The 27,284-nt window shown below is 42.9% G+C and overlaps 1 protein-coding gene across 1 annotated transcript in view; it reads right to left on the bottom strand.

Moving 5' to 3' along the window:
• BRF1 (BRF1 general transcription factor IIIB subunit) overlaps window positions 1-27,284 on the bottom strand; it is a 255,619-nt gene that overhangs the window by 60,535 nt on the left and 167,800 nt on the right. Inside the window, exons 12-15 of the mRNA XM_074996369.1 lie at window positions 17,095-17,156; window positions 10,572-10,653; window positions 10,416-10,471; window positions 7,580-7,836 (exon numbers count right to left, since the gene is read on the bottom strand). Of these exons, the coding sequence (XP_074852470.1) occupies window positions 7,580-7,836; window positions 10,416-10,471; window positions 10,572-10,653; window positions 17,095-17,156 (457 nt within the window). The remainder of the gene's footprint in view (window positions 1-7,579; window positions 7,837-10,415; window positions 10,472-10,571; window positions 10,654-17,094; window positions 17,157-27,284) is intronic.

Below are 27,284 nucleotides of genomic sequence, written 5' to 3'. Positions count from 1 at the left end.
TATCAACTAATAACTATTAACAGTAAGAAAACACAGTTTTATCTTTCTCAGGCGTTGGAGCCGGAGCGGAGTCCGTCTGCAGCCGTTGGTGGTTGAGAAGGAACTGGAAGGGACCGGATCGCGCACGTGACCAAAAGCGCACGAAGGACCAACGCGCATCGGCGCATGCGCGACCCAACAGAGACTGCTGGAAATTTCCGATCTGTGGCGCCGGGGCGAGCCCAACACCTACTATGGAGCACCCACGGGGACCACTCGAAGAAGAACTTTGTGATATTCTTAAGCAAAGAAGAAAAAGTGAGGAATCCCAGAGGAAAGAAAACTAAACAGTTGGCGCACTTCAGAAGCTGAAGCGCCATTAGCAAATGAGCTCTGGGGGCATACAGCTGACTGTGCCATGTCAACAGGTAACTCAAGTACTTTTCCCCCAGGTGAAAACACATCAGACAGGTCACTGATGGGACCGTGGCTCCCCCAAGCCACACACTTTGGGAAGGGAGAGTACTGGCGTGTGTTGCCTCTGAGGGGAGAGCCCCCTGAAAATATCAGTTGCCGGGGGCCAACCATTCAGCATGTTGTCTCTGAGGGGCCAGCCTCTGAAAATCTCAGCCAGCGCCTGCGGTTGACATGGTTCAATCAGTTGTGTGCCTAGGCAAGGGAGCTAGCCCTGGAAATATATGCTGCCCTCTAAGTGACCAGCACCTGAAAATATTTGCCTCAATATTATTATTTGCCTAAATATTACTACTACTACTACTAATAGCATAACTGCATGAATACAAGTAGCACAATGACTTTCCAGGTAAGGGAACAGCCACTATGTGCTCAATACTACATAATACTAACACACACTAACTGGAAATTGCAATCTCTTTAGAGAGAAGGGCAATGTTGATTAGGAGCCTGGACCATGAGACAGACCTGAAAACCCAATAGAGATGGGAACAGAATAAGATGCTAATTTAACAAACCATCCAAATATTCCCAACACTGCACTGCAATGTCAGCAATATGTAGGCCATGAATCCACAGATCTTCTGGCTCAGTAGCATGACTGCTAGCAACTAGTCATATTGGTTAGTCACCAGGCAACAAAATATAGCTATTATAATATAGTATAGTAATATTATTACTAACAGGATCAATAATTACATAAGAAGAGAGATACAAATACACAATTTTTGAAAGTAAATTTAAAGAACAGTCTTTCCTGAAAGCTCCACTGAAGGCTTTTGCTATCTTTGTAATAAACATGAGTTGGTTTTCTATTATATATTCATATGCTTGTGTTTGGAAGAACCTTATTTTATTAAAAGAGATGCAGCTGTGCTTTGCAATCCCGCTTCATTTCTTCCAAGACAAGTTTTTGGTGAAATTAACCTGACATACTCCCTTTGTAATATATCCTATCCTCTCAGATATCATTACCAATTTCAAATACACAGCAAAAAAATTGACTTAAAATTTTGAAAGTAATGACTCAAAAAGCCCTTCAGTCCCACACTTGTTAAAAAAGATTTCACTTCACAAGTAATGCAGTAACATTTTAGTTCAAATAAATGTAAACTATTAAAGCTTCCGACACACCTAGATCCCTTCTTCTATCACACTTCCAGAATTCAAGGATATAACTCTGTTCAAAATTGGAACTTTATTTTAGACTAAGCTCACCTAAAGTGGAAATTATATGATTAGTTTTTTTTAAACAACATGCTATCACTATATAATTACGAATCTTGTTTCATATTCAAAAATACATTACTAAGACCAACTGTGAAGCTGTGTAATTAAAATTAAGCTGTGGCAACTATTTTGATAGTATTCAGTATAAATCAAATAATTGTTCATGCACTAGCTCCTAAAAATCCAGACATACTAAGTAGGGAAAAAGTTATTGCCTCATTCAGTGCATCAAAAATAAAATTATTTGACTCTCTAACCAAACAACAATCTTTGCACCCACTGGAAACAAAAAAAGATTAATAAAATTTCTCATGTCATATCGTATTTATATAAATACACCTTCCAAAATTAATTCTTAATTGAGTTCAGTATTAATGTTGATGGGCATATTTAATACAACTCCAGCATACTTGTTGAAAATACATTCAAATAAAGTAAGTTGTTTCCTAAAAAGCACATAATTCAGCCAGGTTGTGGTAAAGCAAAACCCTAAAAAATCCAGGGAGGCTTGGAAAATATTGGTATACTTGAGGATGTTTCTTTACTTGGTTATTAAAATGCATTGTTTGAAAAGCCCATCAAAAATTCAGAAACTACAAACCTAGCTTTCAAATCAGGGCTTGTTTGCTATTTAGTAAACTATGTGAGTAAACCTGTAGATAAAGTAAACACTCTTTGGAATTCAATTTTTCTATTACTTTAATGGTAATTTTATCACTAACGAAGCTCTATTAAAAAGACCATTTATCAAGGAAATAAAGTGTTAGCTTGTCTCTATGAAGCTTTCTTAACACTCAACTATTTAAATATGTGTTGGGCATACATAGTTCTACAACATTACAGCATTTAACTACAACAAAAAGTCTTGTGGCACCTTATAGACTAACAGATATTTTGGAGCATAAGCTTTCGTGGGCAAAGACCCACTTCATCAGATGCATGAGTGGGGAGGAGGTCTCAGAGGAGTATTTAAAGAGGGGGGGTTCCACTAAAAGGGAGGGGCAGAGCTGACAAGGTCTATTCATTTAACTACTTATTGTTGTGACAACATTGAATAAAGCCTGAAAGATCTTTCTTTAATGCTGTCTTATCTGTCTGCCTCTCTCAAACTAAACATCCAGTCACAGGGCTTTACTCTGAATCTCTTCTCAAAACATGTAGCCTAACAGGGCACAAGGAAACATGGATTTATATTTGCAAGTAAATTACTCACTTTGAAATAAGATTGGGGGGCAGACTCTCTAACTTAGAAGTACAAAGAGAGGTCCCATTACATCGTAGACTATGAAAAATTTAGAAGGGTAGAGAACTGAAGGTGAGCCACCTACTTCCCTGCCTTACATACAGCGGGATAACCTCTCCTGTACTACAATGACCTCTACTAAGCATGGGAATCAAGTAAGCATGAAGAACAATTTCATTTGAGAACAGCAAGCAAGAAAGACTGCTCCATACTGAAACTCTGCTTCCCATAAAAGAATTGTGCTTTAATGACCTACAACCAATATTCCTTTCCTCGCTTGTCAACTTTCCAGTAGCTTCGTCTCAATTAGGCCACAGAATTGAATCAGTACATCTTTAAGACTTAACTGTCACTCAAACTAATTGAAGTATTGGACTAAAGCATGCTGATCTCATAGATGCTTATGATGCAACCTGCGACTGCTGCCAATAGACTACTAAATATTTAAGACCTCTAAAGATAAACTAGCTGGATTATAAATCACTGAAAAATAAATAACTAGCAGAATCTCTGCAAATGTCTTCTGGATACAAGCATATAAACTTCATTCATTTTCTAATGAGAAATATGAAGGATTTTTATTATTAATTGCATACAAATTACCATGATTATTATATCATAGGAGAAGTATTTATCCATTCACCTCTCAGAGGAACAACGCTGAATAAAGAAATTTATGCATGACACATAACAACAGTGCTGAACAAAGGAATTTCTGGATGCCATAGATGATGTATGACACTTGAAGTAATGGAAGAAAATCAAAAGAAATATCATAAATCTTTAATTGTAGGAAATCAAAAGAATCTATTTGCTTGCCAAGTTCTCAGTATTGTTTTATCAGGAGCATTCCTTTGGAAGTACAAGCTCTCCTTAATACACACATCTGTATAGTCACCCATCCCACACCTCAGAAGTCCTGCAGGTTTGCTGCAAAATTAACCATATTTGAAAATTGCTCATCAGTGACAGATAGCTCTGCAAGCACCTTCAGGATGTGCTCTGAGTACTCAAAAAGGGAAAATAAACATGCTTTTATTGTCTAATTTTGGAAAATAATTTTGCATATTTAGATAGCTTTTCACACTGCTTTACAGTTTGTATATTCAGGGCTTTTTTAAAAAAGTGCTTAGAAGCTGAAGGTAGTTCAGACTTCAGCTGGAGTTACTGGAGCTCAATATTTCTGATACTCAAGCCCTGAAAATGGTGGTATAAAGATGCGTAAAAGGAGTCAAAAATCACCAGGGTATGTCCACACAGCTAGACATCCGCAGTTGGCCAATGCCTGCTGATTGCAGCTCGCAGGACTGCTTCTTTGCTGTGTAACTTCCAAACTCGGGTTACAGCCACACCTCTGAGACCTTCCCACCTCAGAGGGTCTGAAAGCCCTGGCTCCAGAGTCAGCCCAGATGTCTACACAGCTGTGAACAGCTCCAAGCCCCATTAGCCTAAATCAGCTGGTACAGTACAGGTAGGGTGTTTAGCTGCTGTGTAGAAATATGCTCCCTGCTAAATGTTCAGCTCTGATATGTAATTGTTTTGAAAGCAATAATACCACAATGCATGCACCTACTTTTTTAGTAACAGAGAGGTGAAGTGGGTCTGTCCCACGAAAGCTCACCTAATAAACTATTTCGCTAGTCTTTAAAGTGCTACTTGACTGCTTTTTGTTCTACTTTTTTAATCAGCATTCAGCTTTTCACAGAAGAATCAAAGCATTATAGAATTAGAATAATTAACTCCTAGTTTAAGACTCATCAAAATGTTGTTAAATCTAAATATGACCAGCATAATGTGTATGAAAATCTACAAAATTAATCTTCAATGTTTTTGCACTTTGCTTTGTTAAAAGAAAAAAAATTGTTCTTTGGTTTTTCGACCTCACCGTTATCATCAACTTAAACAGAAGCCTTACCATATTCTTGCTAAAGTAAAGAAGGTCAAAAGGGAAACGGTGAAGTAAGAATCTTGCTATTAAGGCCACTACAATTATCTTTCCAAGGAAACATATAAGCACAGAGCACTCATGTAAACAATATAAAAACAGACAAGGGAGGAAATCTTTACTATTATTACAATAATGTGTCCTGCAAAATGAAGTCATTCTAGGCGTATTGAAGAATTTAAACAGATCAGATCTCTCTATTCTTAAATTTACTTACTTATTTATTCTCAAGAACATAGGAATTGCCAGACCAGACCAGACCAAAAGGTCCACCCAGCACAGTATCCCATCTGCCAACAGTGGCCAATACCAAGTACTCCAGAGGGAGTGAACCAAACAGGTAACGAGCTCTCTCCTGCCATCCATCTCCAGCCTCTGACAAACAGAAGCTAGGGACACCATTCCTTACCCATCCTGGCTAACAGCCATTTATGGACCTAACCTGCATGAATTTATCTAGCTCTTTTTTAAACCCTGTTATAGTCCTGGCCATCACAGCCTCCTCTGGCAAGGAGTTCCACAAGCTGACTCTATGCTGTGTGCAGAAGAATTTCCTTTTACTTGTTTTAAACCTGCTGTGCATTAATTTCATTTGGTGTCCCCTAGTTCTTATATTATCATAACAAGTAAATAATTTTTCCTTGTTCACTTTTTACATACCACTCAATTTTATATACCTCTATCATATCCCCACTTAGTCTCCCCTTTTCTTTTCTTAAACTTTGGGTCTTAAACCACAGGGCGGAATAAGCATCTGAATTCTGTAGATTCTCACTGTGCTGCCTCTATTTATCTTCTGGGCCCTGATCTCCTCCAGCTAGCTTCTCTCTCCTTTCCTCACCAGTTCAGTCTCTCCTACTATCCCAGCTTGAAGGCATAGTTACCTGTCTCTCCTTCCCTCACTCCTGCCACACACACATATGGTGACTGTCTCCCTCACTCCCTGGTGGCTCTGATATTAGTTTCACATTTTCCAACTCTTCTTCCTCCAAGCTTCTCCTATGGCCCCTCATACATGCACTCTTCCTTCTCCTCCTCTGAAGTATGTGCATCAGGTCTTCTCTTGCCAATTAATCTAGTACATCTCTAGTCCAACTCTCTCTGATAGGGCTCTGATTCCTGACCCTCTCTCTTCCTGATCTCCTTGGGAATTTGACGTAAGTCAGGAGGTGGCTTTTTCCCCAGCAGAACACATGTTTTGCAGCCAGGAAAGTAGCAGGTGCACCTGGAGCGCCTTTTGAAATGTAAGTCTGGGGGCGGGGGTGGGGGGCAGTTGTGGAGGGTTAAGCCTGGCAGTGGGTTGGGGCTCTGGGAGGAAGGCCAGGGGTTAAGCCCAGGGTGGATTAGGGCTGCAGGAAGGGTGGAGTTGAGCTGGAGCCGCACATGGGGGGTTTGACCTGGGGAAGGGGGTTTAACCAAAGCTGTGCAGGGGGAGGGTTGAGCAGGAGCTGTGTGCAGGGGGGGGTTGAACCAGGGCCGGGGGGGGGAGGGGCGGGTTTAAAGCAAGGCCATGACCAAGTGGTGAGCCAGGCAGTGGGAGGGTTTGAACCAGAGCCATGCATGAGGGATGGTGAACCAGAGCTGGAGCCATACATGGGTGGTGAGCTGGGCCATGGGGGGTTTGAACTGGGGTGGGGTGGGGCCAGGGAGTTGAGCCTAGGCTTGGGGAAGTGGGATTTTGATTTGTGCTTATCTTGTGTTAATGTGAGTTAAGCGGAACTCGAAATCACACATTTCGAGGGTTTACTGTACAATGATTTGCTTACAATTATTCTTTGGCAGTATGCACTATATATTTTAGTATCAGAGGGGTAGCCATGCTAGTCTGTATCCACAAAAAAGGTGTGAAGTCCTCTGACGCCTTATAGACTAACAGATATTTTGGAGCATAAGCTTTTGTGGGCAAAGATCCACTCTGTCAGATATAACCTAGTAGAGATTACAGAGGTCTAATTATAAAGGCTCATAAAAAGGAGGGAGTCCCAATCAAGAGGACAGCCAGAGTTGACGATTCACAGGACAATTTTGGATCTTTTAGGCATCATATAAATATGTAATACACAAATGAGACATGATTATACATAGAAACAATTCAAATGATTTTCTGGAACAGAGATGAATATGCAGACAGCACACACCACTTTCCTTGTACATTTTGAAACATATTCCAAATCTAGCCAAAAAGTTGGAATATTTTCCTCATTAAAATAGAAGTTTTCATCACAGACTTAAAAATTTTCAAGTGCAGACCAGAAAACTGACATGCGTATTTACTATAAAGTTTTATACTTATGTCATCAATTAGCAACAAAAGCTTGGAATAAAACTAAAATAAAATCTAATCAAAAGAACTAGCGGTAAACAGATGGGTTACTATCTATTTTTCATGTCAAGTGGAAAAGCCAAACCCTCAGCATTTTACATGTCATGCCAGTGACTACGAAGAAGTCAACTTAGAAAGGAAGGATGAGAAATGTCAAACTCACATGAAAAGAGAATTTTCATCAATTCTTTCACAGTATAATGGTTAATCCACACAGAAGCTGTCTGCTGATATGAGTCTGCAAAAAAGGTTTCATCATGGCACTGCATGCAAAATAAAGTCAGAGCCCTAATGTAACTCGAACGAGTGTTATAACTATACTGTCTGCCCAGAAAGTTCCATAGACAGCATCATAGACAGTGATATAAATGAACAACTGCAGTACCTTTTTCCCATACTGCTTACAGAGTTGGCTATATTTCTACTGGCAGTAGATTTTCTTCTTGACAGCTTCTTGGTGTTGCTGCTATCATCAGTGCTGTCATCCTCTTTCTTCGGTGTGCTACTTCCTTTGCTGTTCAGGTCCTTCAGCACATTATAATTAATTTTACTTGAGATTTTCTTCTGTTCCAACATCTTTTCAATTGCCTCTCCTGCTGTGCTGGCTTGAATTGGCTCTCGCTTTTTTGCGGACTTCTTTGGCTTAATTAAAATACAAAATTAGTGATGTAGATACGGTACAAATAATTTTACCAAAAGAGAAGGATGATCTGTGGCGCCACTGCTACTAGTGTTAGATGATCCAGTAAGAGGCACAGTTCACTTGGCGTCAATACCAAGCCAATGCCCCAGTATGGCATTACTGTACTGCTGCAGGTGCTGCAGGACTGGTATCAGCTGTAAAGTGGAGATTCAGGATATCTGAGACACTGCAGAACCAACGTCACATGTTCAAGAAATAAAGTGCTACCTCTTATATCTTCTGTCAAATGCCACTGCATGTCATTACAATTTCTCTTCTAAATTAGCTCATAGTTTCTGAAGTGTTGCTAAAAAGAAACAGACTCCTTCCCAAACTACCATCAATTAGGTAGGGGTTGCCTTGCAGTGACAGAAGAGAGGCTCATTTCTGTCAAGGCTTAAAATTACAGCAATTCTACGTTCTGGAGCATCTACTGGACTCTTGCTCCGTGACTAAATGAAGAACATAATTCTGTAATACCGCTGGCCATCAGTGGGTAAATGGATTGGCATTAATGCTGGCCACTGACCAACTGTGTGTTTCAGTGATGTCAAGGGTGTTAAGCTGGAGGCACACTTCTGTCACAGTCTTTCACTGATACTGCAGCCCAGAACGGGAGAATGAGATGTTAGACGGAAACATTTTCCAGTGTTACGTGGCAATTGTTACGTAAAGAAAGGTCTCATTCAAAAGGAGCAGGGAACAACTCTGATAGGTTGCCCAACATTTTCTCTCTGAAAAGAAAGTCTAGCATCTAAATCTGCAAGTGAATTTTTTTTAAACGTATCATAGCTGTTCTGTTTACCTCCATGGGTCAAATGCTACCTTAAAATTTGCAGGTGCTATGTTAATCGAGTTCTACCCCAGAGCTGTAGCAAGAGTAGGGAGTCAGAGAAAAAACTCAGCAGTGTCAGAACAAAAAGGTGGGTGTTTGGGCTGTGTTTCTGGGCCAGAGCGGTATGCACAGTTTTGAAAATTACTAGTGCAATGCCATTGGTATGAAAGCAGTGTAAATGAGAAATTCTAAAGCATTGTTCATTGTCTGGTTTACTTTTTATTGTTAAGTATCTTAGAGGGCAATGGGAAATGTTTCTTCTTCATTAGTCAGTTAAAAAGAGAATAATGAAAATCACAAACGAAAAACTAATGTGGATTTTTGGTGCATAAGGAAGATTATGCACAGACTGCCTTGTCACTTGGTCAATTACACAAAATACTAATGCTTTAAATGTGAAAATATGGCCAATTAGACTGCTTTAAACTCCTACACACTGAGAGGACAAACCATTTGTTAACCTAAATGTCACATGCTTTATGAAAGGTAGAACAATAATATTCCTTCAGTAGTATTCCTTCAGGTTAATGGAGATTTGTTCAGCTCTCCATACAGAAACTATTACTGGAACCACATACAAAAGTACCACAGTTGTAGCAAACGGAGCAAATGCAACGTGAATGCCTTTTCAAAAAATCAGGGATAGCGATCATAAATGTAGATGACCATTCCCCACCGCCCCCTCCTCCGTCCCTGCCCACACATAAATTGCCTGAAGTTGCAATAAACAGGTATTCCTTAACATTGTTCAGAGGGATTTTACAGTATAGTAATTGGCTAGAGATATAAACAGGGTTCAGGCAGAAAACGTTATACTCACCATCTGAAAAGCTGTGCTTCAGCACAGTTTGATTAACATTAGAGGTAAGATAACTATTGTTAGGCCACTGCAGAACTGAATTAGTGCTTTGATTGCCCCAATGTAGACTAAACCATTACAGTAAACTCTTGGATATCCATCAACCCTGGGACTGGAAGGTTGCTGGATACTAAAATATACGGATATTCAGCCTGTCAGCCCCACAGAGAGAAAATGTTCTCATCAGATGCCAGCCTGAATGGCCAGAATGAGCAAAGATGAACTTTTCCACTGAAAATCCCATCCCAGCACCAGAACTGAGATGGAGGCAAATGTGCAGCAACTATGTGGTTTGTGTGCTGAGCTCATGCCACTCCTGCTCAAGCAGACTTCAATGAAAGTGGACAGCTGGAAGGAGGGCACAGCCGCCACTGCTCCATTGACTGGCCTCGGCAAGCTCAGGCACGGGCACTGCTCATACTAGAGAAGAGAGAACTTGCTTCGTTCTGCAGGAAATTGCCCCTGTTGGCCAGAAGGCCAGGGTGGCAGCGCTGCTCCAGGAGAGGAAGCGACTGAGCCAGCCACACAGGGAGCCACTCAGGGCACAGCGCCAGGTGGGGAACTGCCCTGGACAGCTTGCGCATGGCCACACCAGGAGCTGCTCTGGGCTGGGTGCCCTGCGGGGAGCCACTCTGGGCAGCTCATGCACGGATGCACCATGCGGGGAGCTGCCAGCTGCACACACACAGGATGGAATACCAGTTAATTGAGAAGTCCTGTTGTTTGAATGGCAGTTAACATGAAGTTTACTGTATAAGCAGAATTTGGCCAAGAAATATCATCAGCTTCCAGAAAAATTGCAAATGGATACCATTAAACACAAATGGAATATTTAAGTTGCATACCTTGTGTTCCTTATAAATCCCAAGTTCCTTCTCTTTTGCTATTCTTGCTTCTTTCTCTGAAAGATGGCAAAAAGGAATCCAGCATGAAGGACATGCATCAAATTGCTTTTAGTGGCATGTAACCAGAGAGACCATTTCAGTTATTTTGCCTCTTACCCTTTTGTTCCTTCAAATAATCCGCATTTTCTTTCATCCATAGTTCAGCTTTGATTTGAGCTTCCGTTTCATCAAGTATGTACTAAAACAAAACAGAATTATTTCTTTTCAGCTGCACAAGTGAAAACTGCATAGCAAAATATATTGAAAAAATACAGGTAAAAGCAACTCATACCCAACCTTATTTTTAGAACTAGCTTAATGAAGGAAAGTTTGTGTGAGGGACAGTGACAGGATAGTAAAGACAGAGGGGACAAACACTAACTAGCACAATTTTTGTCCTTCCACTTTGGAGAACTGAGTTTGTTTCAATCACACTTTCAGTTCTACTCACTCAGTTTCACTCAAGTCACTGGAGTTGTGTAGGTCAGGGGAACAGACCAGAATGTGGTCTGGAAATTGCAATATTAAAGTGTTTTGATATCTCTCCTCCTACTTTACTACATCTTGTCTTTGTGGAACACTGGCTCCTGATTGACACTGCAGGTTGGGAAGGAACACTGGTAGAGTGGTGAGGGAGAATTGCATCAAGCCTTTACCAATAATCTTTTTATGAACATTTTTAAAAAGTATTTTGGTATGGATGCATTTGAAGAGTAGAGCCAAATACTGCATGTGATATTAGTTTTAGGCGCTAATAAAACAGCTTGATTCTCTTGCATTTTGTGCCTTTTACCATTTCATATTTTCTTCAGAATAAAATATGCATCCAAGCAGTTTACGAGAAAAATAATTCAACTCAAATGAAATTGATGCAAGAAGTCATCTTTCACACTGGGACAAACTTGGAAAAAATATTTGTTCTGGTACTAATTTACTGGGAGAATATTTTCTCAGTTTCATTTGTGTGCATTGAAGTTGGGTCATAATAATAAAACCACTCGTTCATAGCTCAACTCTTCATCCTGCTTGCACCTACGCAAGTTCATAATCCTCCGTTTGCAAAATTATAGTCTGTTTCCAAGGAAACGAATGTGAGGTCATAAAATCAAAGTTATGACTTCCCTGCAGAGTCTAGCGGGAACAGAAAATAAGTTTGTCCCTTCTCAGCTTCTGTTTAAACCAGATCTACTATGATGAAGTAACGTTGAAAATGGCATGGAGGAGATTTACTATTTATGTATGTTTCTGCTACTTCCATAGCAAACGCATTCCGCTCCAAATTCTTTTACTTCTGCCTACTTGGCAGATTCAACTGGGGTGCAGAAAGTGAAGCAGGGCTCTTTCCTGTTCATCCATCACCAGATTCTGCATATCAAATTACATTCTCAGTTACATGTAGGCAACCCCATTTACTGCATTGCTTGTTTGGTTTTGTGTTGGTGGTTTTGTTTTCAGTATTTTTGGGGGTTTGTCTTTGTTTTTTTGGATCTCTCTTTTTATTTATAAGTTTAGCCTAGTGTAGTGGAGAGGACATCAGCATGAGAGTCAAGAAACTGAGATAAAAACACTGACCTACTGGGTAGTAACAGAGAGGAAGCCATGCTAGTCTATACACTATCAAAACAAAAAGCAGTCAAGTAGCACTTTAAAGACTAGCAAAGTAGTTTATTAGGTGAGTTTTCGTGGGACAGACCCACTTCTTCAGACCACAGCCAGACCAGAACAGACTCAATATTTAAGACACAGAGAACCAAAAACAGTAAGCAAGGAGGACAAATCAGACAAAGATAATCAAGGTGAGCAAATCAGAGAGTGGAGGGGTGGGGGGGAAGGTCAAGAATTAGATTGAGCCAAGTATGCAGACGAGCCCCTATAGTGACTCAGAAAGTTCCCATAACGATTTAAACCATGTTTTAATGTGCCGAATTTGAATATAAAAGTCAGCTCGTCCACTTCTCTTTCTAAAACGGTGCGATAATTTCTCTTCAGTAACACACATACCTTGAGGTCATTGACAGAATGCCCCATTCCATTGAAATGTTGACTAACTGGTTTGTGGATCTGGAGTGTTTTGATGTCTGTTTTGTGCCCATTAACCCTTTGTCTAAGGGAGTTAGAAGTCTGTCCAATATACACAGCATCTGGGCATTGTTGGCACATGATGGCATATATGATGTTAGCAGAGGAGCATGAGAAAGTGCCCGTGATTCTGTGAGTAACCTGGTTGGGTCCAGTGATGGTATTTCCAGAGAAGATATGTGGACAAAGCTGGCAGTGGGCTTTGTTGCAGGGAAAGGTTACAGGACTGGTGTTCCTGGGGTACAGACTGTGGTTGTTAATAAAGATCCTCATGAGGTTGGGAGGTTGTCTGTAGGAGAGAACAGGCATGTCACCCAGGGCCTTCTGGAGTGTGGCATCCTAATTAAGAGTAGGTTGTAGGTCTTTAATAATTCGTTGCAGTGGTCTGAGTTGGGGGCTGTAGGTGATGACCAGTGGTGTTCTGCTCTTGGCTTTTTTGGGACGATCTTGGAGTAGCTGGTCTCTGGGTATGCGTCGATTTGTTTTTTTACTTCTCCTGGTGGGTAATTCAGGTTTATGAATATTTGGTAAAGTTCTTGTAGTTTTTGGTCTCTGTCAGTTGGATCAGAGCAAATGCGATTGTACCTAAGAGCTTGACTGTAAACAATTGATCTAGTCACGTGTGCAGGATGGAAACTAGAAGGGTGTAGACAAGTATAGCGATCAGTAGGTTTTCGGTACAGTGTGGTACTGATCAGGCCATCCTTGATTAGTACTGTAGTGTCCAGGAAATGTATCTCTTGCATGTTGTAATCGAGGCATAAGTTGATGGTGGGGTGTAGATTGTTAAAGTCTCTGTGGAATTCTTCTACAGCCTCTGTACCATGGGTCCAAATCATAAAGATGTCATCAATGTATCTTAAGTAGAGGAGTGGTAATAGGGGACGAGAGCTGAGGAATCGTTGTTCCAGGTCAGCCATAAATATATTAGCATATCGTGGGGTCATGTGGGTGCCCATAGCAGTTCCACTAATCTGGAAGTATAAATTGTCCCCAAAACAGAAACGATTGTGTGTGAGAACAAAGTTACAGAGGTCAGACACCAGATTGGCTGTGGTGGCATCAGGGATGGTGTTCCTGATTGCTTGTAATCCATCTTCATGTGGAATATTAGTGTACAGAGCCTCTTCTTCCATTGTGGCAAGGATGGCGTTATCAGGAACTTTTCCGATGTTTTGTAATTTCCTCAGGAAGTCGGTGGTATCTCGGATATAGCTGGGAGAGTTGGTGTCATAGGGTTTGAGGAGGGAGTCCACGTAACTGGATAGTCCGGTGGTAAGGGTGCCAATACCTGAAATGATAGGGCGTCCAGGGTTTCCAGGTTTGTGGATTTTGGGAAGTAAACAGTATAATCCAGGCTGCGGCTCAGATGGTGTGTCTGAGTGAATGAGGTCCCAAGTAGCAGGCAGGGAGTTCCTTCAGTAGTTGTTGTAATTTCCTTTGGAATTCCAAAGTGGGATCAGCGGAGAGAGGTCTGTAAAATGTGGTGTTGGAGAGTTGTCTGGCTGCTTCCTGTTCATAGTCTGACTTATTCAGGATGACAACAGCACCCCCTTTGTCAGCTGGTTTGATTATGATGTCTTGGTTATTTTTGAGACGCTGGACAGCATAGCGTTCAGCATAGTTGAGATTGTGTCTCATTTGGCATTGTTTGTGTGTAATGTCAGACTGAGCACAGTTGCGGAAGCACTGTACGTAGAAGTCCAGACTTTCACTACGACCCTCAGGGGGAGTCCACATAGAGTTCTTCTTCTTTTGTTGTTGGTGGGGGGGTCGAGAGAGTCAGACTGTTGTTCATGGGTGTGCTGAAAAAATTCCTTTAGAGGGAGGCGGCGAAAGAAGGCTTCAAGGTCACCACAGAATTGTATTAAGTTCGTGGGGGAAGAAAGGCAGAAGGAAAGACCCCGGGATAAGAGAGACTCCTCTGCTGGGCTGAGTTGGTAGTCTGAAAGGTTAACAATGTTGATCCACTCTCTGATTTGCTCACCTTGATTATCTTTTTCTGATTTGTTCTCCTTGCTTACTGTTTTTGGTTTTCGTGTCTTAAATATTGAGTCTGTTCTGGTCTGGCTATGGTCTGAAGAAGTGGGTCTGTCCCACGAAAGCTCACCTAATCAACTACTTTGCTAGTCTTTAAAGTGCTACTTGACTGCTTTTTGTTTTGACCTACTGGGTGACTGTGATGGAGTGGGGGATACCTGTGTGTGTGTGAGTGGCTCACAGAGGGTGTGGATCTCCTGCTGAGGGTAACCTTGACGACCAGGTAACACCTTTGTACTGGAGACAAAGGAGGAGGTGGAGCCTGAGGGCTTTGAATTGGAACTGGGAGTTGGGAAGCAGTTAGTTTGAGCTGAGAGAGAGAGAGACAAAGGAGGGGGCAAGGTCCTGGCTCTGGGGGCCCCTCGGGGCCTCCTCTCCCCAACATGGATTGGACTGGCTGTCTCTGCCTGCTGTACTGACTCCTCTGTACAACGCTGTGTCCTGTCAGGTAATAAACCCGCTGTTCTCCTGCTGAGTGAGAGTCTCTCCTGCCTGCAGACAGGGTGCAGAGCTTGGGGGACCCCAGAACCCCATCTCAGTGACCTTGAGAATATCATGGTGCTTTTTTCCCCCTTTCAGTCCTTTGTTCTTCTTGTAGGCTGTGAGGCAGGTACTTTTTCCACTGTTTGTACAACACCTAGCATAAGGGACTAAAGCTGGGTGAAAATTTTGGCCCAAGGTTTTGCCCTCCCTTCCAGAAAAAAAAATGCAGATTTGGGTCAACTGAAGCCTTTCACAAATTCACGTCAATAGTGGCAAAGTGTTTTTTGTCAAAATGAAAAAAAAGTTCAGAAATGTCAAAACGGCTCCTTTTCACATTACCAGAATGAACTCTTTTGTTTTTTCAGGCACAACTCACAAGGTGAGAGGGGGATCATTCACAAAACTGAGGAGCTGGACTTGTCCCCTTTATACACTACAGCTCAGCAGTTTTGGAGAAATCCAGCTTTGGACAGCAGCTCTGGAGTGGGGAATTTGAACCTGGAGCTCTCTGCTCACAGGCAAGTACTTTCATCTCGTTTCACCGGCAGGTGCAGATTGGGACTCTCTTTCCTACTGAAGCTGTTTCATCTTGTATGAAATTGTTAACTTGTTTCTGGGTTAAAGGACACGCAAAAGGCTTGACACCTCACTGACCAGGGCCCTCTCCTAGGAAAAGGGAGAGCTAGGTTCAAGGCCCTCTCCTGCTGAGTTTTTACATATATTATTCACGTTATCAAAATGAACCTTTTTGTTTTTTCAGGAAAGATTCACAAGGTGAATCAGGCATCATTCACAAAACTGAGGAGGTGGACACGCCTCCTTTATACTCTAGAGGCTCAGTGGTTTTGGAGAGATTCAGCTTTGAACAGCAGCTCTGAAGTGGAGATTTGAATCCATGGCTCCCTGCTCATAGGAAAGTAAAGTGGAACAGCTCCAAACAGGCCAAACTGAGAAATTCAGAACATGCTATGTCTTTGAAGGAGACCTAGGTTTAAATCCCCACTCTAAAGTAACAGAGAAAGCCATGCTAGTCTGTGTACTATCAAACCAAAAAATCAGTTAAGTAGCACTTTAAAGACTGGCAAAATAATTTATTAGGTGAGCTTTCGTGGGACAGACCCACTGTTCTGGTATGGCTATGGTCTGAAGAAGTGGGTCTGTCCCACGAAAGCTCACCTAATAAGTTATTTCGTTAGTCTTTTTTTGTAAGTGCTACTTGACTGCTTTTTTGTTTTCACTCTAAAGTACAGACTCTTGTGTGGACACCCTAACCACTGGGCTACTGCTTTTAAGGGGAGGGGGACCACCATCCGCAATCTAATTCTTCATTTCCTTCTGTTTTTATTTTAAAAATGTTTACTATGCCAAAAATCAAAATAAAATATTTTGTTTGAGCCAAAACAAACTACTTCTGAATTTCTGGCTAATCGAAATTCCTCTAACCAAAACATTTTGGCTTCGGTAGAAACCAAATCAAATTCCGCCCCCATCCCACAAGCTTTCTCTGATGACAAGCTAATCAAATATTTAGCTATTCACCCAGATCTACTATACGTTACTGTCATATGGAAAAATAAAAAACCGAGTAAGGATTATGCGAATCATTGAGAAAACATAGGAGCTCAGAATACCATTTTATAGTCCCTTTCCAAAGCAGCATCATGCCTTGAACATTCCTTCCATAAATAACTATGTGAAGCATTTGATATTAAATTAAACTTAAGGTTCTTCCTCTCTAGAATAAAATACATTTCCAACAACAGTTGCTTCTACACGATGAGAAATGGCAGCAGTAACAATATGCTAGAATTGTATAATATCTTGCACTGAATGAGCTAAAGTTCAATATATTTGCTACATGCGTTAATTTTGGTACCAGATTTCTATAATCATGGACATTAACTCCTGGCTATCTGTAGGCATTATAACCAAGTTCCATAAAGGTGGGAAGTTGGGGGCAGTGCAGGATAAACCACAGAAGAAAACGTTTTTCTTCTAAGGTCAGAATATAAATATATAGGATAAAAAGATACCTTACCCTATCTATTTCTGTGTCGTCAATTCCACTAAGGTCTAGTTCACCGTCTGCCGTATTTTCATCTAAATAAAAACAAACCTGAATTTTAATGAGGTACATATTCACTGAACATCCAATCTAGTTCAAGACCTGCTTTTAATTGTATCTTAAGTATAATACAGGTTATAACTGGTTTATTAACAAATCACCACCTTTCAGAGGATTGCTCCCCACAAACTTAACAAAAAATGTACTGCACTTTCCTATTATTTTCATTATGTGTACACATGAGCTGGCAACAGTTAACTCAGTATACGTCCACCAATCCAGCCCTTTCTCTATTAAGTTACTTCACTGAGAAGAGCAGAATTATTACAGTAATTTTCAGAAGACTTTTTTTTTTTTTTTTTTTAAAGATTTCCCATAGCAATATATATTTGCTATTATGCTGGTAAAATCACTGGAGCAAAATAATTTGATTTTTCTTGTATCATGGGAATTTCTCCACCAGAGTCAAATGGGCCATGAATATTGTGGAAATTCTGATTAAGAAAATATTTCCTCTTATCAGGGGGGCACCATAATTTAGCAAATACGGCACCAGGCTGGGAGCCACACTAAGGTTTTATTCCTGGTACTAACTCACCCATCACATAATCTTGTGTATCATATAAATGTAGGTGCATTAGTTTTCCTATCTGCTAAATAGGGATTATGGAGTTTACCCCCCTTTGGAAAGAACTTTGAGTTCTTTTAATAGAAAGAACTAAATAAGGGCCAATATTATCAGGGCTCTACTATGATGTACTAGATTATACACTACAAATTCATTTCTACTTTTGCTTTAATTCTTATTTTTAAGACAACTTTTGAAAACAAAACCACACTTCTATTACACCCATGAATCAGAATAACTAAACAAAATAGATGACTAAACTAACAATGACAGAAGTTGCAGGGGCAGAAACTTATCGAGATCATTAAAAAACACTGAAGAGACAAAGTGGAATGTGCTCAAGGATTAAGTTCAAGAAAGAAAATCATGCCCTCCACTACCTCCCAGTTTAATTAACTATGGGCAACTGCTGACTTGACTAGTTTCCATTGTACTGTGAGGAAAATCAGAAAGAAAGCTCAAAATAGCAAAATGTAAAACAAAATGTTGAGGGCCAGCCAGCTGTCTTTGTGGTTACTGCTCCATATAATTCTCAAGCGGCTTTAGTTGTGCTCCATAAACCGATCTTTCACTCCCAGACCTTTGTATATTAAGAAGTGCAGAGAAGGAACACCAGCACTAGAAGGAAGAGAATTCCTGCAGGACTGGTGGGTTTGATAGATGCTCCAGTCAGTTCTCTTTGATGAGACGGTAGGTTATCACAATACCGGGCCTTGAGAGTTGTGGGGGACAAAACGGTTAAAAACAAACATGGGAATTGTCAGCATTCCAGAAAGAGACAAAAAAGATCCACTGAACACAAAAAAAAACAAAACAAAACATTGAACTGAGCTGGCCACTTGCTCTAAATGAGATATATGTCAGTAGCCAAAAGAAAGGACACAACTGTAAACTAATGAAGGGTAGGATTTTCAAATTGATTTATGGGAGCTGTATGTTCAGTTCCCCTAGCCTTTCAACGTGAGTTGGGTCATTCGCACTTGTATGCTCACTTGAAAATCCCATCCCATATAATCAAAATCAGGTGTTCCCTTCGTCATTTAAACGATACACAAAGAGTTTTCCCCTCAGCAATAATGATTTGGAAATCAATGTTATCCCAAGGAGGTTTGTAACTTCGTGCTCAGACTTTCTTCCGAGCTGACCTCATAAAAGAAAACATTACGCTGTTGCATATATTGTGCAATACAAGCGCCTTTGGAAATGTTTCCGGAACAGTTTCATGCCACCATGACATGGTGGCTTTGGAATCTATGTTAAATTCAGCAAACAGTGCAAAGCTCTTAGGTCTCAACATGAGGAAGTTTTACAACACACCTTTAAAGCATGTTAAATTATTCCATACTAGCGTGTATAAACAGGCTTTTAGCCATTTCACTTCATCATAGCATAAGAGTGAAATTTCAGTTGTAAGAATCAAAGAAATGCAGGGTGGGAATGCACTTTGAGAGACCATTTAATCCAGCCCCCTGCAGTGAGGCAGGACCACATAAACCTAGACCAGGGGTCGGCAACCCCTGGCACACATGCCTCTTCTGAGCCAATTTACTCCAGCACGTGGCAGGAGCTCAGCCACGCCCTTGCTCCTCACATGCAGACAGAGGGGGCTGGAGTCCAGGTCCCTCCCTTGGGGTCCCCACTGGCGCATGCAGGGCCACGCCCAAAACCCAGAGCTTGAGCCCTGCCATGGAGCCCCCACCACAGCCCCTGTTGAAGCATGGGGCTGGAGCAGCCTCTAAAGTCCCTGCCTTCAGGCTGAAGAAGTGGGGCCAGCTCCAAGAGCTGCCCAGAGCATGCTGACCCCTCCCTCGCGAGGCCTGTGAGTCGTGTACCACCAGGGAGTATCTTCTGGTTGCCAGGCAGCTGTGTCTTCCTGACTTGCCTGTTGGTGTTTCCAGCCTTGCTGGTCTCCTGGTCTCTCACAGAACGCTGGTGTTGTGTGGCCACCAGCACAGCAAGGTAAGGTAAAAGTGGGTAATAAGGCTGCCCTCTTGGACCTAAAGGGGCTGGTCTCACTGGGGGGCACTTGAGAGGGCAGTGGGAAGTGGTGTAGACCCAGGAAAGCACTGCAGGGTGCCAGGCTGGTGACAGTAGGAAGCTGATGCCCAACTGGCCCTTACTGCAGACAGGCAACAGGGCAAGGCTCAGCCCTGATGTGTCAAGATGTAAATAAGGATTGAGCTCTCCCCTCCGTCCCCCCAAATCTGAGCTGTCAGGCCCCCACTGAGCCTCTTGGGCTGCATCTGGTGAGGCCAGAGCTGTAGTCACAGGAAGACAAGATGGCAGTGTGTGCTTGCTCCAACCAGAAGCCCTGGACCGCCTCTGGTCCAGCAAATTCTGTCCTTTGGGACCTTTCCACCTGAGGCCTTCCCCTTCCAGGGGGCCCAGAGCCGGCTCCCCACAGGGCCTGGCAAAGTCTCTCATCAGTCCTGCTTGGCTGCGGGGTGTTCTGATGTAGGCCTCCCTCTAGGGTCCAAACACAGGACAGGGAGAGATAGGGGGGAAGGGTGACTCCTCCCAGCTCCACCAAGCCCCAGGAAGCCGGGAGGGAGAAGGCAGCCCCCAGCGCTCCCTGGGAGCCCTGCAGAAGCAGCAGAAATGTGGCTGCCTCCTAGGCCCCCATTTTCCTGAGGCTCAGGGAAGTGACTCCCACCAGCAGCTGCACCTACACAGCTGCTGGTGGAAAAGGTCAGCAGAGTTGGGCTCAAATACAGGACTATTCGTACTTTTTATAAAATAAGTTGGGATGCCTTTTTGGCATCCCATATACGGGACCGTCCCACCAATATGGGACAGATGGTCACCCTAAATCCCTCCCTCACTGCTGCTGAAGTGATTTTCGTTGTATCAATAATTAGTCACTGGAGCAGGAGTAAATCAGTCTTTCTGGTCCAATGTCTATTTAACCAAAATGAACAGCTTCAACAGCAGAGATGTAGAACCCCACATCAGAATACTCCGTGGCCTGGTGATGCGAGCCCACTCTGGAAAGGTGAGACCCCCCTGCTCAAATACTCTCTCTTTACTAGGCACAAGGAGACAGGATCAAACTGACAGTCATGTTGCTGAGAGGTTTTATTTATTACTGAAGCTGTTGTAAGTAGGACTATTAATGACTTTAAAAAGTTGCACCAGCATTCAGACCTTACATAGAGGTCACAAGGTCAAATTTCAGCATTCCACCTTGGGTCACTGACCTAGGCTACCCTAGACAGTGGTTTGCCCAACCAGCTCTCAAACATCTCCAGTGATGGAAATTTAATAGTCTTCTTGGAAGCCCATTCCCAATCTTAACGACACTTAGAGTTAGAAAGTTTTTCTTAATCTCTAATCTAAGTCTTCTTTACTGCAGATTACACCCATTAAGTGTTGTCTTACCTTCAGTGGTCAGAAAACAATTGATTATGGTCCTCTTTATAATGGCTGGATGACCACTTATTGTGGGCGTAACCAAGTTTCCATGATCCCCTAAGTTTGTTTACAGCCACCAGTCCTGACTCTCAGGCTATGCCTACACTAGGAGGGTTGTGTTGACAAAACTGGCATTCTGTCGACAAAACCTGGGGAACATGTCCAGATTCCCAAAGAGTTCTGTCAACAGCAAATCTACAGAATGCTGCACTTTTGTCAACAGTCTTATCCCACTCCCCGCGAGGTATAATGCCTCTGTTGGCAGAGATCTATTGACAGAAACCTGGTCTGGATATTTCGGGGGGCGGGGGTGTCCTCTATCAACAAACAGGGCTTCTGGGACACCAGACAGCCCTGTCTGCTGTGCTTCTAGTTGGCTGTTTTGTTGAGAGAATGGTGAACACAGCAGATCGCTTTTGCAATCTGCTTGGTAATTTAGCCATGATCTGTCGAGAGGAGTTTTGTCAGAAGAAATCTTCTGACAAAAATTTCCATTGAGAAATCGCTGTAATCTAGCCATAGCCTCAGCGTCCCATGCTGTTATTTAGCTCTGATTTACCCCTAAATATCTTTTCAGAGCTCATTCAGCAGGTGCAAGTGTTGGTAATGCTGCTAGACAATACTGACCTCCCATGGTCCAGCGAATTCTTTTGTTCAGCACCAGTCAGGTTTCAAGAGTACCAGGCTAGAGAGGTTCAATCTGTACTAACAGTTCTGACACTGTTTCAGCTTGTTTCTTAGGTACTACAAGAATACATCTAATTTACCTCCGTATTTTCGTCTGTTATTTCTCAACTTTGGTTTTCATTCCATCCCCTTTGTTGTGAATATTAAGTGTGCCAAGAACCCAGTCATAATCCAACTTTTTAGAGAACAATGATGCAAAATAAGCATTAATACCTCTTAGATTTCTGGATGTCATCTATCATAGCTCTCCTTCCTCTTTAAATAAAGGACCTAGGCTTTCCTTTGCATTTCATAGAATCATAGAACAATAGAGCTGGAAGAGACCTAAAAAAGCCACTGAGTCCAGCCCCCTGCCCTAGGCATGACCAAACCCATCAGATCAGCCCATCCAGGGCTTTGTCGAGCCGAGACTTAAACACGTCCAGAGATGGAGACTCCACTACTTCCCTGGGTAGACCATTCCAATGCTTCATCACCCTCCTAGTGAAAAAGTTTTTCCTAATGTTTAACCTGGACCTTCCCAACCGCAACTTGAGAACATTGTTCCCTGTTGTGCTGTCTGTGACCACTGTGAACAGCCTCTCTCCAGCCTCTTTGCAACCTCCCTTCAGTAAGTTGAAGGCTGTTACCAAATCCCCCCCTCAGTCTTCTCTTCTGCAGACTAAACAGTCCCAATTCCCTCAACCTTTCTTCATAAGTCATATGCTCCAGCCCCCTAATTATTTTGGTCGCCCTCCACTGGGCCCTTTCCAGTGTGTCCACATCCTTCCTATAATTGGGGGGCCCAGAACTGGACACAGTACTCCAGATATGGCCTCACCAAAGCTGAATGAAGAGGAATAATCACTTCTCTGGATCTACTGGCAATGCTCCTCTTGATACAACCTAATATGCCATTAGTCTTCTTGGCTACAATGGCACACTGTTGACCCATGCCCAGCTTCTCGTCCACTACAACCCCCAGGTCCTTTTCTGCAGAACTACTACTAAGCCAGTCGGACCTCAGCCTGTAACGATGCTTGGGATTCTTCCAGACCAAGTGCAGGACTCTGTACTTGACCTTATTGAGCCTCATCAGATTTCTTGCAGCCCAGTCTTCCAGTTTGTCTAAGTCACTTTGGACCCTATCCCTACCCTCCAGCTTATCTACCTCTCCCCCTAGCTTAGTGTCATCCGCAAACTTGCTGAAGGTGCAATCCAACCCCTCATCCAGGTCATTGATAAATATGTTGAACAGAACAGGACCCAGAACTGAACCCTGGGGCGCTCCACCTGAAACCAACCGCCATCCTGACATTGAGTTGTTGATCACTACCAGCTGGGCCCGACCTCCTAGCCAGCTTTCTATCCATCTTACCGTCCATTTATCCAATCCACATTCCTTTAACTTGCTGAAAAGAATATTGTGGGAGACTGTATAAAAATCTTCACTAAAGTCAAGATAAATCACATCCATTGATTTTCTCCTATCCACAGAGCCAGTTATCTCATCGTAGAAACTAATCAGATTGGTCAGGCATGACTTCCCGTTCATGAATCCATGCTGACTATTCCTGACCACTTTCCCCTCCTCCAAGTGCCTCAAAATGACTTCCTTGAGGAGCCCCTCCATGATTTTTCCAGGGACTGATGTAAGACTGACCAGTCTATTAGTTCCCTGCGTCATCCTTCTTCTCTTTTTTAAAGATGGGCACTACATTTGCCTTTTTCCAGTCATTCAGGATCTCGCCTGATCTCCACAATTTTTGAAAGATAATGGCTAAGGGCTTGTCAATGACATACGCCAACTCCCTCAGAACCCTTGGATGAATTAGGTCCGGGCCCATGGATTTATGTACGTTTAGCTTTTTTAGATCGCTCCTAACTTGTTCTTTCCCCACCAAAGGCTGTCCACCGTCATCCCACAGTGCATCACTTATCACATTAGTCTGGGAGCTGTCCTTGTCCGTGAAGACAGAGGCAAAGAAAGCATTAAGTACTTCAGCTTTCCCTACATCACCTGTCACTGGGTTACCTCCCTCATCCAGTAGGGGCCCCACGCCCACTCTGATCATCTTCTTGATAACATGCTTGTAGAAACTTTTCTTGTTATCCTTCACATTCCTCATGAGTCGCAATTCCAGTTGCACTTTTACCTTCAACTGCCCTACATTCTCGAGCTATACATTTTTATCCCTCCCGAGACATCTGTACAAGTTTCCACTTTTTGTAAGCTCCCTGTTTGTGCCTAAGTTTTCCAAGGATTTCCCCAGTAAGCCAGTCTGGTCTCCTACCATATTTTACTTCTCTTGCTGCGCATCAGGATGGTTTCTTCCTGCACCTTCCATAGGGCTTCCTTAAAATACTGCCAGTTTTCCTGGACTCCTTTTCCCTTCATGGTAGCATCCCAGGAGATTCTGCCCATCATGTTCCTGAAGGAGTCAAAGTCTGCTTTTCTGAAGTCCAAGATGTGTAACTTACTGCTCTCTTTCCTTCCATTGGTCAGGATCTTGAAGTCTACCATCTTGTGATCACTGCTTCCTGGGTTGTCACCCACCTCTACCTTCCCTATTAGTTCCTCCATGTTTGTAAGCAGCAGGTCGAGCCGCACATGACCTCTGCTTGGGTCCTTCAGCGCTTGTACCAAGAAGTGATCCCCAGCATTCTCCAGAAACTTCCTGGACTGCTTGTGTACCGCTGTATTGGTCCCCCAACAGACGTCAGGGTAATTAAAGTCCCCCATGATAATGAGAGCCTGCAATCCGGAAACTTCTCTCAGTTGTACAAAAAAACCCTCATCTACCTCATCATCCTGATTTGGCAGCCTCTAGCAGACACCAACCACCACATCTCCAGTGCTGCCTACACTACTAAGCTTGACCCATAGATTCTCAACAGGCTTTTCTCCCTCTATGTACTGGAGTTCCTAGCAGTCATAGTGCTCTCTTACATACAGTGCAACTCCTCCTCCTTTTCTCCCTTGCCTGTTCTTCCTGAACAGTTTATACCCTTTCATGACAGTGCTCCAGTCATGTCAATCATCCCATCAAGTCTCTGTTATCCTAATCGAGTCATAGTTATTGAACTGGGCTAGGGCTTCTAACTCCTCCTGCTTGTTACCCAAGCTTCTGGCATTGGTATACAAACACCTTAGATAACCAGTCAATCTCCCTGCCTTCTCTACTCGAATGAGGGGTCCACTTTTGTTGTACATTCCTCTTTGCACTTCTTCCCAGCCTCCAAGTTCCTTTCTCCCCTCAGGGTTTTGGTCACCGTTCCCCAGCTAACCTAGTTTAAAGCCCTCCTCACTAAGTTTGCAAGCCAACTTGTGAAAATGCTCCTTCCTCTCTTGGTTAGGTGGACCCCATCTTTTCCCAACAATCCTTGTGCCCGGAACAGCGTCCCATGATCGAAGAATCCAAAGCCCTTTCTCCGACACCACCTGCATAACCATGCATTTACTTCCTCAATTCGATGGTCCCTACCTAGCCTTTCCCTTCAACAGGAAGGATGGACGAGAACACCATTTGCACTCCAAATTCTTTGACCTTTCTTCCCAGCACCACATAATCCGAAGTAACTCGCTCAAGGTCATTCTAGGCCGTACCGTTAGTTCCCACATGCAGAAGTAGGCAGGGGTAGTATTCTGAAGGCTTGGGCAGTTTTGTAAGGCTCTCAGTCACATCCTGAATTCGAGCTCCCAGTAAACAGCACACCTCACGAAATTCCAGGTCCAGTCAGCAGATGGATGGTACATTTCTCCTGCTCCTTGTTTGTACTAGCTATCTTGCCTATAATGCCATTAAAATCCTTTTTCATAACACAGTAAACTCTTCTTCAACCAGTATTCAATCCCCAAGCGGTACTCTCAAATAAGTGGCACTGCCACCAGGCACTATTTCAGCACCTAGGCACCAGCGAGGGGTGTAGCAGGATGGGTGGCCAGAGCACGAGGAGCAGGGGCCTGAGTCACTGGGAGCTGCGGTGGGAACCGGAGCTCTCCCCCACCACCCACCCACCCACACACTCATTCCTCCTCACGCAGCAGCATGGCCAGGTCTTGAGCCAGTGTGGGCTGCTGAGCTGCAGCAGGACCCATTCCCCCCTGTCCCCCCCAGCCCCCGACACAGCAGTGCAGCTGGGTCCTGAGCCACAAAGAGCTGTAGCAGAACTGTGGCTCCCTCTCCCATTGCAGCACAGCCAGGTCCTGAGCTGCTGGGAGGCCCGGCAGGGAGTGCAGCGGGATGGGTGGCCAGAGCCAGCACTGCCACAAGCACGCGCATGGCTGGCCAAAGCCTGAGCAGCTAAGCCCCACTGGGGAGTCCAGAGGGGGCTGCACGGGCACTCTAGGGACCAGGCTGCCAAGGGCTTCAGGGAGGGGAGTGCTGCTATAGTGCATCCCCCCCGTCAAAACCGGTGGCAAGAGACCCCTCTCTGTTAACTCTAATATTTGCATATCCAGCAGCCTCCCAGTCCCACAGGTGCCAGATATGAAAGAGTGTATTGTAATGTAGGCTCAATTCCCACACAAATCAGTAGGTGCACAATACACTAAAGGAAAATTCTACTACAGTATCTGAGCCGCATCTCTGCTATGACCATACAGCGCATTCCCTCAAAATTTATCAACATTTTTTTTTATCCCTAATCTCCAATATGACATCAAAGGGTAGAACGGGACAATACAGAACTAGCCAACACCAACCAGTGAGGAAATTGTGTTTCTCTCTCTTTCAACCTCATCACAGCATTTCTGATGCTAGCTCTTTCATGACGAGTGTAGCAAAATGCTTCTGCTATAATAACTCTTTAAAAAGAGCCTACAAAAGCAGGTTTCTTTTATACTCTCCATCCCCTGCCATACACAAAGCAATCTACTGTAAGAATGACAGCTTTTCTTACAAATATAAAGTAAATAGCCAACATTGTCAAGTATCTAGCACTCTTGGTTGTGCAACTTAATCTACATTAAAGAGAAAAAGCAGTCAAGTAGCACTTTAAAGACTAGCAAAATGGTTTATTAGGTGAGCTTTTGTCCCACAAAAGCTCACCTAATAAACCATTTTGCTAGTCTTTAAACTGCTACTTGACTGCTTTTTGTTTTGATAGCATATAGACTAGCACGGCTTCCTCTTTGTTACTATTCAACATGCAAGGCACTACATTAAAGAGGTGTGACTTTTAGAAAGTGAACATCCAGTCTCTGAACTTCTAAATCCCCTTTAAGGTAGCTCAAACTAGGACCCCAAACTGAAACAACCAAAATCACAAGTCACTTGTGAAAATCTTGGCAATAAAATTAGATTGTTTCTATGGTGCCAACTCACAGAGCAACTTACATGAAATTCTGTGTATTACAAATACTTTATTTAAAAAAAAAAACTAGTCACAGCATCTCAGAACCAGTAAATGGATACAGTAAGGAGACAGAAACCAGAATGCAACTGCCTTTAAAAGC

Source organism: Carettochelys insculpta, chromosome 6, assembly GCF_033958435.1.
Source record: "Carettochelys insculpta isolate YL-2023 chromosome 6, ASM3395843v1, whole genome shotgun sequence".
Classification (NCBI taxonomy): Eukaryota; Metazoa; Chordata; order Testudines; family Carettochelyidae; genus Carettochelys; species Carettochelys insculpta.
Note: the sequence above shows the minus strand (reverse complement) of the source record. Positions and strands in the feature narration are given on the sequence as shown.